Source organism: Silurus meridionalis, chromosome 2 (assembly GCF_014805685.1).
Source record: "Silurus meridionalis isolate SWU-2019-XX chromosome 2, ASM1480568v1, whole genome shotgun sequence".
In the NCBI taxonomy this organism is placed as follows: Eukaryota; Metazoa; Chordata; class Actinopteri; order Siluriformes; family Siluridae; genus Silurus; species Silurus meridionalis.
This window is the reverse complement of record NC_060885.1, coordinates 15,458,566-15,475,119: the sequence shown is the minus strand read 5'-3', so window position 1 is coordinate 15,475,119 and position 16,554 is coordinate 15,458,566. Positions and strand designations below refer to the sequence as shown.

At 38.8% G+C, this 16,554-nt stretch overlaps 1 protein-coding gene across 1 annotated transcript in view; it reads right to left on the bottom strand.

The window, feature by feature from the left end:
- slc24a3 (solute carrier family 24 member 3) overlaps positions 1–10,299 on the bottom strand; it is an 80,355-nt gene extending 70,056 nt beyond the window's left edge. The window contains exon 1 of the mRNA XM_046834938.1: positions 9,716–10,299. Within this exon, the coding sequence (XP_046690894.1) occupies positions 9,716–9,884 (169 nt within the window). The 5' untranslated portion in view covers positions 9,885–10,299. The remainder of the gene's footprint in view (positions 1–9,715) is intronic.
- Between the last annotated feature and the right edge of the window lie 6,255 nt (positions 10,300–16,554).

Genomic DNA, 16,554 nt, shown 5'->3' with positions numbered 1-16,554 from the left:
ACGAGCTGCAGTGGGGAAAACATGATCCCATGTATTCGAATGGCCGTGCACACCCGACCCCATACTGTCAACATAGAGATAAATTTATCACCACAGCTGTCCACCTTGCTAAAGTGTAATTACCTAGTTTATCTTCATTAGCTATGCAGGTGAGATGCTTAATGTGGGACAGAACTAGTTGTAAATAGGAGAAGCTGTTAAATAGACCTGTGCAGCTAAAAAAACAAAACAAGCTAGCCCTGTACTAAAATCATTCATTCATTTTATGTCCTCACAAACCAAATAAAACAAAGTAAGATAGAATCATGTGTCTGGCTTATTTCTATTAGCATGCTGGCTAAAAATACTCCTGTCTGTTCAATCCCTAGATAACACATCAGAAAAGAAGAAAAATCAATACTGTTATATTTACAGGCAGTGATTGGATATCAGTAATAGGTCGTTTAAGGATGTGACAGGCCATTAGCAGGCTCATTAGAGACTGAAGACTCCTGCTGTGTGTGTCTGCTAGCATCAAGATTAAGCAGGAGAAGGAGAGCTTCATCTTCATGGTAATGTTGCTCCTTCAAAAGGCTAGAAGAGCAGGCTTTGAGGTTGGGGCTTGCCCAGCAGGAGTGGAGGTTTCTGGGACGTCACTCAGCAGTGTGCAGCCCCTCCCTCCAGCTGGAGATTCCACTGTGCATGCAGAAGTGCACAATGTACAATGAGCTGGAGTGGGAGTTGGGAGTCAGTTCAGTTGATACACAGAGTGAAATAATGATGCATTCTTCACCACTATAAATACTTCAACACACGTCTCCAAAAATAAATAAATAAATAAATAAAATATATATATATATATATATATATATATATATATATATATATATATATATATATATATATATATATATATATATATATGCTGCACTTAGCAGCACATAGCTGTAGGCTTGGTGCAGTCTGAATCAAACTTTATTCCAATATGTCAGAATGACAGATTTTGGTCCAAATGTTCTGCTGTAAAACAGATCATCTAAACAAATGCTTTGGATGGAGTATATCACACTAAGCTTATTTTGTGTAAGGCGAGAAATGTGTATTCACTTCTTGTTCATTTGTTATTTTACTTGAACTCCACTGGTTCAGTGTTTTCACAGCTTACATCAGATCCATTTCTATTTGTGTAGCTTTTACTTCAGTGCCAAACATTGTTGCTGTTTATCTTGCCAACATATTTGAGGAATTTTCCTGGAAACAGGAGACATACCAATAGTAAGCGGAAGCAATGATCTATCCGAAACTGGCATCGATTTCACACGTAACAAACTCTCCCAAAGTAAAAGTATCATTTTCTTTTGTTCTACTGTACAACACGACCAAATATTTCAGGTTCCCCCAGATGGTTTCCATCGACTGAGTGCTGGATGTTGTGTGGCATTGGAACATGATTACATTAGGCTTTCTTTGTGTTGATTCCTGTTTCTGCTATATCACTTGCACATTTTTTGAGCCTCACTTTGTATGTTTAATGTTGTGTGGTAGAGGCTGTCTTTAAGCAACTAACCATACATTTACAAAGAAAGAAGCCAGGTAATTTTTTTAAAGTTTCTTTAGGGCGACACCCTAAAAAATTTTTTTCTCTGTAAAGAGACACCTATAAAACACTTTTAGGCTCCCTAAATAAAACTATGATCCATAATTCTCTTTGAATTATGTTTGTTAACAAAATATACCAAATCATTCTCTACCACAAGTACCTTTCCATACAGTGCTAACATTATTATTGGGGAAATGCTTATATATATTTATATATATATATATATATATATCTGTAACAAATAGTTTAAGTGCAATTCTCGGAAATCAAAAATATATCTCAAATTGGCATCATTTATAAAACTTTTTTTTCCAGACTGGGCTGTAGAAAAAAACTAATTTATATTCCATCACAGGGGCTTTCAAATGTCCAGTTATATGAAATTGCTTGTTTACAATTTTCCAAATAAACAGGACTGAATGGCAACAACAGTTATATTTTATCACTTGACCGATAACGAAGCATTTAGACAAATTTGACAAGTGACATGGACTTTGTACAGATGAGGCACATCTATTTTGAACTGGGGAAGGAGTGCTAACTCCTCTTATTTCAGAATTATTCATTATTACATTCTATAATCTATAAAATCGATAAATATGTATAAAAAGTCATTTTTCTAAACTAATCTATCACTCTATAGTTAGTCTCTAGTCCCCGGACTTGATTTAGCAATATAATTTACATAAATGCATGTGAATGACCAGCCTACCATTTCAAAATTATTGAAGAACTGTAGCTCGAGGGCAGTTGAATCAAGCCTGTTTCTCATCAAGAAGGCAAGCTATATCACTAAGCATGTCGAACTATTAACTAAATGTACAGCACCCTTTCATAGTCAGAGAGAAATTCAAACAAATGCACATCAATCCAAAGCAATACATAGTTTAGTACCGTAATTTCCGGACCATTAAGCACACCCAAATATAAGCCACACCCACTGAATTTGACAAAGACTTTTATTATGAACATAAATACGCCGCACCTGTCTATAAGCCGCTGTCTACATTGAAACTAATGAACTTCACACAGGCTTTAATAAAAGACAGTGTCTATTACACGGTGTAACAGTGTAACTGTAACAGTGTAACTGTAACTGTGTCTGTTACAGTTTTTCTTTTGGCATCGTCGTGCGTTTAAAAATCACCATCGGTGAAGCTTTTCTCCCGATGCTGTGCAGCTCAGAACACAGGTGAAGTGTGTTTTTTCATGCGCGGTTGTTTTCAGCGTGACGAATGATTCACATTTCCTGTAGACAGTCCGAGTGAGAGGCAGGTCAGACGTCAGAGGAACCTTATCCATTTTTATGATGTGGTGTGGCCCGATTTAGTGGGAGCGCATCTGATTTAATATAAAGAGTTTCATTGGTTCACTTAAACCCGTTCAGCAAATTCATTGGTCTAATGTTATAGGGGTTAGTTTTTTGGCTTGAAGTTTGTGAAACCGGTAAAAAACCCAAGAAAAATCCATAAATTAGCCGCTTCATTGTTTAAGCCGCAGGGTTCAAAACGTGGGGAAAAGTAACGGCTTATAGTCCGGAAAAAAAGGTACTTTTTTCCCTGTGGATTAAAAGCACACTCCACAAGTCTCTTTCCAGGGGTTAAATACAAACACATCTTAAATAATAATATTTAGCATGCCTACACTTCCTTTGGAATATTAAATTCCAGCACCCTTGCTTGCAATTTCCTTTCCATCCCACAGCTAACTTACAATTAATCCCAACTAAGCAATTCAGAGGCTAATCAGTTACTGCCTTTCAATTGTATCAGCTTTGTAAATGTGAGTAAAAGGTGTCAGGATAATTACTCAGCCGGGAATACATGATGATGTGCTGTTTTCCCACTCACATGTTTGATAACCGGGTCTGGGATGTCTTTTTCTTGCAGTATTAAATCAAAGCTTTTTCTGTCTCTGGTATCATTCATTTTGAAAAATATATACATAAAAAAATTGATACACAGATCAGCCATATCACTGAACCCATCTGCCTAAATCATGTGCCCCTGTGCTGTGGTATCTGGCACTAGCAAAAATCTGTAAAGGCTTTGGACTGAGATTGATTTATGTTTCTGTCATGCTCCTTAAACCATTCCTGAACATTTCACATTGTGTGTAAGGGTTCTGGTGCCATGAATGGGTGTACTGTTTAGGTAGGTAGGAGATACACACGCAACTGGGCGTTCACATAATGCAAAAGAGAATATGTTTAGTTTTGATGCTAATTCCCGTTGTAGGTGTTTTTCAGAAGTGTACGGGGCTCAGCATGTGCATTGTGATGTCAAAAGCATTGACTTTTTCAGGTATCTGTGAATCAGACTAGAAAGGATAAAGCCTTTGCTCCCCACAAATGTCATCGAGCCTTGGGCAACCATTAACATGTTGCCGGGTCACCAATTATTTTTACTTACACCACTTTTGGGTGATTACTAACCACTGCATAACAGGAACACCCCACACAACTTGTCATATTGTTGACACTCTGAACCAGTCATCTAGCACTCACCTTTCAGACATTGTCAAATTTGGTCAGATGCTTATGCTTGCCCATTTGCACAACTGGTCACATGCTGCCTAATCTATCCTACCCCTACACTGGTGCCACTGTAATGAGATAATCAATATTATTTACTTCACCTCTCAGTCTAATTCTAGCACTTAAAGCTTGCATTAAGAATAATGCCATCCAACAAAGACATCATATACATCTTACTCCAAACAAAAAACTAATTTTCTCCTAAAATTAGAACTAGTAACAACTACTTGAATCAATCTTCCCAATTGGTTCGTCCAGTCCACAACAACAAGATTTATTATTAAGTACTTAATATAGCCCAGTATTTGTTTATTGTATAAATTCCACTGCTGGTCCTTAAAAACTTCCCTTACTATTGCATCAGCAGGATGAGTCTGCTTTTGTCTCTGTACCAACTTAAAGCAGCCAGGACAGAAGGACATCGTAAATCATGTCTCTAATAAGCATATTTAGGGTGCCCTATATATAGCAGGTAGAAAAGGTATGTAGGACGCCACCTTTCTCCTCAATTAATGAACCTGCACAAGTACCGCAAGTCACTGAGGAAAGGACACATAGAGCCTGCAGATAGGAAAACCCTTTCTTCTTTTTCATATCTATCACGATCTGACATGTTTTTACCTGATTACATACTCCAGAGCCACAGTGCTTCTTGTCTGGACTAAGGCATCCAGCGGAGTGGCTAAAATAAGACTGCAATTAATAGGAAGATTTAAAATATATAGACAACTTTAATTACCAAAAAGATTTGTCTCTAATATCGACATACTAACCAAGTGAATGATTTTAAGGATTTTGGTCATCTGTGATGGCAAGGAAAGCAAATGGAATGTAGAGAAATTGCTATATACATAAAGCCAATGTCTTAAAGTTGAAACAGATAAAAGGACAGAAACAAGCTCCATTAAATGCAAAGTTGTGCATAATACTCCTGATGCAAATGATACAGCAGCTTCTAATGAGCAGAAGCTGACCAAACATAGTGGGCTGAGTTGAAACACTGCTAAAAAACTCTCAATTAGCTTTACAAACAGAGCTTGCACAATAATAGTATTGTGCCTGTAATGAATATAACCTCGTCACATGCACAGCACAGAGAGCAGAGAAGTGTTGTTTTTTTTTTTCGACATCAACAAAATGTCCTGGCAGATACAAAAATCACAGAGTTCGGCTTGTACAGAAATAATGCAGCTGATTTTAGCAATCAGCATCTGGAGAAGGCGCGTAACTGCCAACATTCTGACAGCAAGATCATTATTTGCACTTCATCCCCGAATCAAATAACATGATTACCTTCAGTCACTGTGAAAGCATTCGAGAATGCGTCAGTAATATGGCTCATCAGCAGTAAGGATGAATGCAGTATTTGACAGGCCTGAGGGGTTTCAAAGAGAATCATTGATTATTAGACATCTGAGGCAAAGAGAGATGAGGATCATTTTATGTGCACAAGCATAGTAGCTGGTTTACAAAATGGTATTTTATATCCCAAGGGAACACATACTCTTTTTGAAGAATTACATGAATGACTGAAAGCACTGAACTAACGGTTTTTGGGCTGATGGCAAATTCTACACACACCAACAATATAGACTTAGAGATGATCCCTGGAAAGAATATAAAGTTTTGCTTGCTGTCCTGTTGTCTCCTTGTTCTATAGTCAACACAGTATTTCTGACAGGATTTACAGAATGGGCCACGGTAAAGTAACTCGTCGCCTATCCCAAAAGGAGGAGGCCATAGCCCTCTGCCTGCCGACTGTCCGTCTTTCTGGCAGGCTACTTTTCTACTTGGTAACAAGCTATTAAAATTAAAATAACATAATATAATAACAAATGAATAACCATGAAGTACCATACTGTTAGGAGAAAAAAAAACTGATGGGAACCATGGGGCTTTCAGACTTTTATATCCTGCATGTTAAAAACAAAGCGTCAAGAGTTTTCTAGTGACCACTTTCTTAATGCGGAAAGATTTTTTACTGACAATGATGACACTTCAAGCTTTCCATTTTTCTGTGCCATTGGAAATCATTCATCCGGGACAGTCTGGCTGTCAGCTTGTGCCTCAGCATGGTGTCAAACTAGCTAAAATAATAAAGCAGAGATTGGGTAAAGAGACGGCTAGTGGGGATGATGAATGGGAGGATCAGGAGGGACTGGGAGTGAGAAAGAGGTAACCACACGAATAGCTGTCAAGCTTTCCTGCCTCTTTCTCGTTCTCGTTCTCGTTCTCTCTCTCTCTCTCTCTTTCTCTCTCAGGGGGACAAAAGGTGTTTTTGATTATATATTTCAAAAGGGCCCCATTTCCACTTGGAGTATAATATATATGTAGAATTTTGTGTAGGAATGTGCATAAGCTGCTGGAATTTAAACAAAACTTTAGTAACTCTTATGTGACCTGTCTACCAATTACTGTGTATGCCAATGAAAGCCTAAACTAAGAGTATGAATATATATATATATATATATATATATATATATATATATATATATATATATATATATATATATATATATATATATATATATATATATATATATATATATATATATATATATATATATATATATATATTCATACTCTTAGTTTAGGCTTTCTAGTGTCTCTGTGATTAACAGGAGAAAGAGTAAACCATCGCTTTTACCCAGAAAGCGTAACCAATTTTGCTCACTTGGCACTTGTTTGGGTTTAAATTGAGTATTAGTTTGATGGACTCCATTGGAAGCTTTTTAATGATTGAGGAAAATGATCAAGATTTCCAACACTTAGTACAATAGCATTTTAAATGGTCTTCATATAATACTTTCAGATGATACTTTAGGAAATAAATAAATCATGCTGTAGCAGTATCCACTGGAAGAAAAAAAAAATACTATTCTTATAATCTTTATATTCACTGCCAAAACTGTTCAGAAGGTGCTTTTACAGAGTCTGCATAACCTTCCACGTGCTACCATTCTCTTTTATGCTGTTATCTAATCAAATTAGCTCAACAATAGGATTTAGTGTAAAAATTCAGAGCAGAAAAAAGCTATGCACTGAAAAGCCAAGCACTGCTTCTCTGTTTCCTTTTCCCGTACCACTGAGGGGAAATTCTTGAGTGCAGCTATATTGCAGACAGAGAGAGTTCTGGCAAGTGGGAAAAATGTAAAAAAAAGCAACGCAGATAAAAACCAACATCCTCAAAGACAGTAGGAAAAATGTTCTTCCGATGGTCTTTTTACACAGGCAAATCAAGCAAAAAAACTCAGTGCAGTTATTTATAGCCACATTCTAATACACTGTATTAAACAAATGAGACACACTCTGTCTGTGGGAGTGAGTGAGTGAGTGAGTGAGTGAGTGAGTGAGTGAGTGAGTGAGTGAGTGCTAAGGCAAACCGACGGCGCAGTCACCTCTCATCCATCTTTTTGTAGTCTGACAGGCTGTATGTCTATCACACATGGCCAACCGTTTTTTTCCAAGTTACCGTAAGGGACTATACTGTACATTCTATGTTGCATGCAGAGTAAAAGACAAGGGGTTGTGGTAACTCTCAAATTACTGTGTGACAATAGTAGGTGTTAACTGAGCACAGCATTCAATGTAAACTAGTTCAACTGTGTCATTTTCACTCAAACTCTATTATTATGAAAGAAATGATACTACCCTGGTTTTTAACCAGACAATCAACTGTATTTCATGAATGGACAGCCACTCATTTTAATGTGGGGATATGCATTTTGTCTTTAATGACACAAAGCTCTTATAAGCCTCTGGAATGGCAAAGGCTGCATAATAACAAATCGGTTAAGTAACTGACAGCAAAAGATCAAAAGGCAGGAAGTAATGCATCAGAAACCAGATAACATTCAGAGATGTATTTTTTTATTATTATTATTATTATTATTATATATATATTTTTTTTACTTATTGTGTAAATCACTAAGTATTGAGAGCAGGCGATGAAAATACAAAGCTGGTAACGGTTAAGTATTAGGTTATACATCTTCTGTATTACGGTCTTTATTTCCACAATGTTCTGTAATGTGTAACATTTGGAGGAAATCTTTTATCGACCGGAGACACACCTTGAAGCTGCGCTGGAGTTATTTGGAGAGGAAAAAAGGGCTGTCTGTAATGTAATGTAATAGTCTGCCCAGGTGTATAACCATAACCTACTCAAGATGCACTATAAGGACTGGGGTCAAAAGGTTTAAGAGAGGCGTACAAAATGGTTTGTGGTGTGCGCTGCATCGGAAAAAAAGAAACAGCATCTCTGTGGAATACGTACACAGACGCAAATACAATGTACGACCAAAGGTTTGTGGACGCCTGACCATTGAAACAATATGAGCTTGCTGAACATCCCATTCCAGATTTATTAACCATTTGCATTATAATATCATCCATTCTTCTGAAAAGGCTTTCCGCTAGAGTTTGTATGTATGGTTGTGGGAATTTGTGCTCATTTTATCTACAAAAGCATTAGTCTGGTCAGACACTGATGTTTAGTGAGAAGCTCTGGGGTACAGTTGGCTTATGAGTTCATCCCAACCCACATCCCAGGCCATAATTATCTTCTTGGACGCTACATTGGGCCTCCAATGAGTGAAAGTCATCCTATATTACTCTGCTTCCACTTAGACCCACATATGAGTGTGATGGTCAGGTGTTCACATACTTTTGGACATATAACAAATGTAAAAGTGTGATAAGTTCAAAGTCAGAAATATATACAAGTACAATAGTGTTTTGTTTCTGTGAGTTTTATTACACACAATGTACAGGCAGTATCACGAGCTGTACAAATAGAAGTGCTTCTAAAACTAAAGGAGGTGAAAACAGTAGATATTTAAAATGGTTATTTGTGCAATTGTTGTCAAAACAAGACATTTGTACCATGGGATTCCACTGACGGAGCAGATGAGGTTCTCTTTTTCTCTTGACACCTCACACAAAAGGCAATGCAGTGTTCATGTCTAAACACTAACACAACAGTCACAACAGAGGTGAGGACTGATTATATGGTCTTTAGTCATGAAACTCATCATCCACCAAGATATTTACATTTTAAAAAGTTATTTCTATAGGAAATGTTAAACTTGTTTTTACTAATATGATAGAAATTGATAAAAAAGCGAAAGAGGAAATAGATAAATGGACATGGCTGACTATAGTGGATCTACACATCATTCATAAAACAACTGTAGCCCGTGGACAGGAAGTTAAAACTCATTCGAGTTTATAGTAACAAACTATTTTTGTTATCGACTTTCATGTTTACTTCCGTCCTATAAAAGATGAGTGTAAAGAATGAATGGCAGAACAGCAACCTTTTCCCCAAGCCCTGAGTCCACGCCGTTATTAAACCCAGATGTGTGTCGTTCTCCAAATCCTCACTGTTTTAAAGAAAACGCTCATGGTTTCTTTCTTCAGATCAAATCTCCTTAAAAAAAATAACTATTTTTTGAATGTGTTGCTTGGTTTAGCTTCCGGCACAGTGTGCAGCAAACACTGGAAAGCCGAGCAACCGAGAGCGGAAACCAAGAACCCTGGGTAGATTTTCCATCGCTCTCACGAACATGTTCGCAGTTGGAGCAGATGGAAGAACTTACCGGAATTGCCAGTCCAGTTGGCCAGTCCTGAGAGCACGGCGAGCAGCAGCCCCATCACACACAGCTTCACCCCGAGCAGCTCTGATCTTCTTCTCCTTCGCACGGTGCTTCTCCTCCGCGGCGGGCGTGTAGATCCGCACCGCAGCCGGACACACACATCCCCGTCCATCAGGAACGACGGTTTCAGAGAAAGACTGTGTTCCGTGGGAAGAGCGGCAAAAGTTTCGGTAAAGATATGGGGGATATCGAGGATGGCCGCAGCTCGTTGTCGATAAGTCTAGATAAGTATCTCCCTATATTATGTCCGAGTCTATCGGGACGGAGTAGAGATGCTGTGAGCGGAAGAGGAGCGCCATGGATGCGACAGATCTGCAGCCACTTTTCACAAGACAAGGAGGAAACTGAGGCGGATGGAGAGAGAACGCAAGCGAACGAGCGTAGGAGGGAGGAGGGATAGGAGGAGTGTGTGCTGTAGGGGGTGAGAGAATGATAGAGAGAGAGAGGGAGAGAAAAAGAGAGATATCGTGCGCTGTAGACATGTGCAGGAAGTGCCGCTGAAAAGGAGCCTACCTGAACCATGTGAAGTTCACTCGGAGGGGCGGGGATAAATGGGGTGGGAGTGGCTGAAGGAGGGGCCGACTGGAAGCTTTCATTTAATCATGTAGAGCTGCCTAACTCTGGACTATGGTGTTTGCGGATGATATTGTGATTTGTGGTGAGAGTAGGGAGCAGGTTGAGAAAAGCATGAAGGGGAATTAAAGTCAGTAAGAGTAAGACAGAGTACATGTGTGTGAATGAGAGGGAGGGCAGTGGAGGGTTGCGGTTGCAGGAAGAAGAGGTGGAGAAGGTGGAGGAGTTCAGGTACCTGGGGGTCAACAGTGTAAAGTAATGGAGAGTGTGTTAGAGAAGTGAAGAAAAGAGTGCAGGCAGGGTGAAGTGGGTGCAGAAGAGTGGCAGGAGCGATTGAGTCCCCCTAAATTCGAGCACTAGTTGTATGGTTTAGAGGCAGTGGCAATGACTAAAAGACAGGAGCTGGAGTTGGAGGTGGTGCAACTGAAGATCGTCTCTAGGTTACATATGTAACCGTAGTTCCCTGAGGGAACGAGACGCTGCGTCAAAACACTTTTTGAAAGCGCCTGTGTGTTCACGCGCTGAAATAATGTGTGTAATCTGTCAAAAATTGGACGCTGGCCGTCAATGGTGGGATGACGTCACGACCAGGAAGTCTAAAATGCACATGGATAGAAGCCAGCAGCAGCTTCTGTAAAGGAGAAGGAAGCGCTGCAGGGATGCCGGCAGTGTGGCTTAGAAACGCAGCATCTCGTTTCCTCAGGGAGCAGCCGGTTCAATTTCTCCTGGTCTGCCTGAACGGAGAATAGAATGCCTGTAACCTTACAGGTCGTGGGATGACCAAAGTCACCTTGGGGATGTAACCCGTTCTGGGGTACAAAAAAGGCACCGGCCATACCTGGAGTAAACTCAATAAAGGAGAGGGCCACAGAAAGGGCCTCCTCCTACTCTCTTGAGAGAGCAGATGGCCAATAAGAACACAAAATGGAAAGATGTCTCCAAGATGCCTCAGCTAGAGGCTCGCTAAGGGGGCTCGGAGAGAACCCCCAAACAACGGCCAGGTCCCACCCAGGCACTCTAGGTCTTACCGGAGACCTCAGCCTCCGGGTGCCACAAAGAACGACTGCACAAGAGGGTCTCTGCATGATACGCCGAAATGGCGGACGTGTAGACTTTCAGGGTGGGCGGAGACAATCCTTTGGCGAACTGTCCTTGGATGAATCCAGCACTTAACCAAACAGGCAGTGGACTGGATCCAGCTGGTGGTGCTCACACCACGAGCAGAACAGACGCCATCTGCAGCATACGACCTTCTTGTGGAGGGAGCCCTGGAGTGGAGAATGGTCTCTACCACTCTGTGGAGAGGCCAGTACCTCCACCACAACTCCGGGCGGACACGGCATGTGTCACAACCTCCATAAGCTTCTCCTGAGAGCTTTGGAGGAAGAGAGGCGAGCTGCATACGCTCGTCACAAGGGGAAGAATCCGCCGAAAGGCGTGTTTCCGAGCCATGCAAGCGAACGCTGGACCGAGCAGGTGAGGTCAGAGATAGGGACAAGTCTGTTTTAAAACCCTCTGCAAGGTCCATCTGAGAACCGCAAAGAAAGAAGAAGAAGAGTGTTGCCTAGCGTGGATTGGTTTTCTCCAGGGCTTTACCATTATTGCATTGCGAATTTTCCCAACTTCATCTTAAAATGCATTGATTTACAACCGGACATATATAGCAAATAAATATACGCGTATGTATATATGTATGTATATATTTAGTGCCACCCAGATCCCAGATGAGGATGGGTTCCCTTTTGAGTCTGGTCCCTCTCATGGTTTCTTCCTTATTCCATTTCTTTTTTCCTGTTGCTACTGACTTGCTCATTAGGGACTAAACTTATTGCCACTAGCATATAAATAAAAAAATGATAACCTCTTTATCTCTGTAAAGCTGCTTTTGGACCGTGTCCATTGTTAGAATGCCTATACAAATAAAACAAAATTTAACTGTTACATCTCAAATATGATTTTGGACTCTATTCAAGCATTCTTGTTCACACCTAGGACAAACCTTGCATAGACAATTCACAGGTAAATCTTCACCCACAGAGAAACCTGAGCTTATGATCAAACCAGGGATCATTGAGCTGTGAAGTGATAGCATTATCTAGTACCTTTTTGCAGAATTTTCACAAGACAAATATTATTGCAATTATTGTTGCTTTATTATGCAGAACAATAAAAATGTAGCTGACTCAAATTCAGCTCTCCCCCAGTTATTAAAAAAATTGGTCTTGGCCAATGCCTGTCCACCAACCAGCTCTCCTCAATCATATGACTGCTACCGATTAGGGAGGGTGAGTGGTGACACATTCTAGCCAAACTGTTTTTTTTTAACTGCTGCTCATGCTGTATCACAGAGCAATGTAACAGACCACAAGAAAGTGTTATCTGCTCTCTTCCGCATATGTAAACTCACAGACATGCAATTGGTTGGTGTCATGTGATTGATAACCCAAAAATATGCTTCATTAAAAGTTGTCTAAAGAATCATCTGGGATCAAACTTATGATCCTCCAGACAATTGGCAAGCACCCCCACACAAAATTCTTTACTAACACTTACACACAGTTACACAAAAAGCATTACTGCTTTACCATAATGCAGAAAATTAATGTTGTCACATATAAAACATGAATAAATTGAAGAATGCATATATATATATATATATATATATATATATATATATATATATATATATATAAATGACTCCACTCAACAAGAGCTGCATCAAGCCTATACCCCCTCACATTGTTCCGCTTGCTAAGGTGCTTAATGCCTGGGCTGTGTGGGGACAATAATGCACTTTGCTGGAGGAAAAAGAGAGAAGTGAGTGGCGAGCTCATCAGATTAAACCATGGTACAGTGCTGCAGGACAGATTGTGTATAATCTCGGAGCCTTTAGAGGATTCTAGAATGACCATGAAAAATGGAATCAGTTGGATTATCATGAGAGGCTTCTGGGCCTTATGTAATGCTTTTTGTGGCTGTTCACAATACATACAGTTCATCACAAGAGCTGATGTCATGCTTAAAACATTTGGACTCTATTTAATTTTGTTGATAGATTTGTCATAACATTTAGCAGTTTGTAACTCTTGTAAGCAGCCATTGTGTCTAGTCCATGAGGCATCTTTCTTGTCTTTAACACCTTTCATCTGATGCTTGTGATCTGTGCTCCACCCTGTTTGTTTCTGTGTGTGATTCAGCCTGTGTTTTGATGTGCTATTAGGGATGCATTGTCCAGATCGTACAGGTGCATCTGTGTTATAATTTGTTGTCACTAAGCCACAATGTATTTCCATCAAGGCTTTGATCAGGCTCTATAGAACATGAGTTCTGGGTTTTAGTTCGTTGTTTTGAAATATTGCATATATTTTTTTACTGAAATAAATGCCTACAGTGAATTTTCACAAAATGAGGCCATTAGTTGTTTCTTTATTTATCTCAAGTCCCGGGTAGCTGATACTTCTGTTATCTCAAGCCGCCTGGGAGAAAATACTTATTTTGATAATTAAGTGGAAAATAGCCTTTCTTTAATATCTTTAAAAGTGAAAAGAAAAGTGTATGCAACACTAATCATAGAAAGTTATTTACTTGCCTTGTAACTCTTCATATAAATAGCTCTAGACATTTCAGCATGTACAGAAAAAGTGCTTAGGCTCAATGCATCTAGCTTTCCCCTTTAGCTCCCATTAGGTTCTGACTCTCATGAGGAAAGGGAGAAATTGTAGGCTAGAAATAGTGTACAGAAGGATATTAATTCATTTATTGTTTCGTTCGTTTGTTCTTTTGTTCTTTTATCTTTAGTCACTGTTACACACATACACAATAACATAAATAAAGACACACATAAATTAAACAAAGACACACAATAAAGACACACATAGACAATAACATTGGTTTAGGATCTAACTGGAACTGTGAGGTGGCAATACTACCTGCTGCTCCACCCTGCTTTTCTAGATATGCGTTGAATGGTTTATTTTTTTTTTTATGTGCATTACAGTAAATGTATAAACCCTAACACTGTTGTTATGTATAACAAACAAAACAGTATTAATTAAACCTATAGTACCTGGATTCTGTTTTTCACCTCACCATAGCATCTTATCTCTCATTTAAAGAGGAACTGAATGTTTGCATTTGGTTGTATGTTTCTCCAACACGTTCTCACTCAGAAGGAAGTATATGTTGCTCTATGTATGTATGTATACCTGAACTCAGCCAGTGGTTCTTTTTTGTCTCAGTAAGTTTAAACAACATATATGTGGTGGGTAATATTTTAAGTCAAGTTTTCTGTGATTTCATCCCATAGTTTGAATCAAGTCAAATTCTACAACCATATCACACACACACACACACACACACACACACACACACACACACACACACACACAGAGATAAACAATGTGTTTCTTTCTTTCTTCTTCTTTTTAAAAAAAAAAAGCTAAAATGAAAGTCTGCGCACATTGAAACAGCATGTATGCATTGCAACAGAGAGATGGAGGGAGAAACAAGAACTAAGGTAACAAAAACTGAGGTAACAGGGCTGAGGATGATGCATGTGTGCTCCTTTTGGCTTTTTCAGAATATTGTTTCGTGCCACATTTCTCTTTGTCAATTACATTTGTGCACTTTATCTTACAGGTCAAGTATACAGATGGTAATTAGTGTGTATCTAGCAGGATGACACAAAACACTTAAAAATAACAGACCATAACTGCTTACTCTTTACACCTTCACCTCTTACTCAATTTAAATTGAGATTGCTGCTATCACACACAATGGATCTCACATAGAATCAGGCTTTGAAAATGGAAGCTTCAGATCTTTATGTTAAGTTATGTTATGTTACGTTACCAAGCTAACTACATCTCACCCTTCTGATTTGATACTCCTTTCAGTTTTGTAGATGAAACATATTAGAGGTAATATTTAAGCATACATCAGACCACAGGTAATTTAGGACACAATGATCAAAGAATGGCCTATTTACACACACCTGGGTTCCTGTTTTTACCTCACCCTAGCATCTTCGCTTTCATGTATAGAGAAACTGAATGTTTGTATTTGGTTGTATGTTTCTCAGAAGGAAATGTAGATCAAGTGAATGGACTAGAAGAGTTAAATGTGTTTGGGGTGGTTGTGACATCAGGACTAGCATGATACATATTTCAATAAGGAAATTTTAGGCAATAATAAATATATGCATGTTTGAGGGCTGGAAAGGTTCAAGTTGGCTGTATTATTGTGTATAGAGAGTCACTGATGACTGAGAAATTAAAAGAAATACCACACCTCGATTTTGGTTCAAAGTGTCAAGAGGAAAAGAGGTGGCTTTGAATGTGAGTTTATTATTGTAGTGTAGATTGCAGGAGATTCAGTCACAAGGCAGCTCTGTCAGCTGTGTTGCAATAGGAATGGCGACATCTGCATTTAGATCTGTTGTTAAAAACAGCACATTTAATGACAATGATGCACTTGCATTAATGCAATATATATTACGGTATGAGGAAAAACAGAAGGGGAACTGCTTTTAATGTGAATGAGAATGCCTGTGCAGGCTGTGACACATTTATGAAACACTTCTTTTCTCATGTGAGTGGATTAGTATGAAATAATTTCAGTCTAAAGTGCCACCAGATTTTGGCATCATGTGTTAGATAGCACCTTATAAACACCAATTAATGGAATGTTTTTTTGGAAGAACAGTGTTCTTGTGCATATGAACTTGTAGACTTTGTCATGATTCATTGAAGCTTTTGTTATTTTCATGAAGGCCAAACATTTAACACTTTTGTGTTAGATTTTCCTTTAATTTAACACTGTCTCTAGCTGTGACTGCAACTGGATTCGTCCTTCACTACATTTGTAGAAAGAGCAATGAAGTGTCTAATACATAATCATTAGCAAAATTGAAATATTACAGATATTGCTATTCATATACCCTTTGTTATATATTAATACGAATTATAAAAATTTTCATAAGTGTTATATTAATAAGAATGATACTACAGGCCATAAAAATACATTTACATTTACATTTGTGGCATTTAGCAGACGCCCTTGTCCAGAGCAACGTACAAAAGTGCTTTGAATCTTCATCAATGAATAAATCTACACTGGTACGCTGGATTACAACTAAAGATAAATCAGCCTACAACTCTGTTGAGTTTTTTATTTTATTTTAACAAAGCAGACTTGAAGAGTGTTCGTTT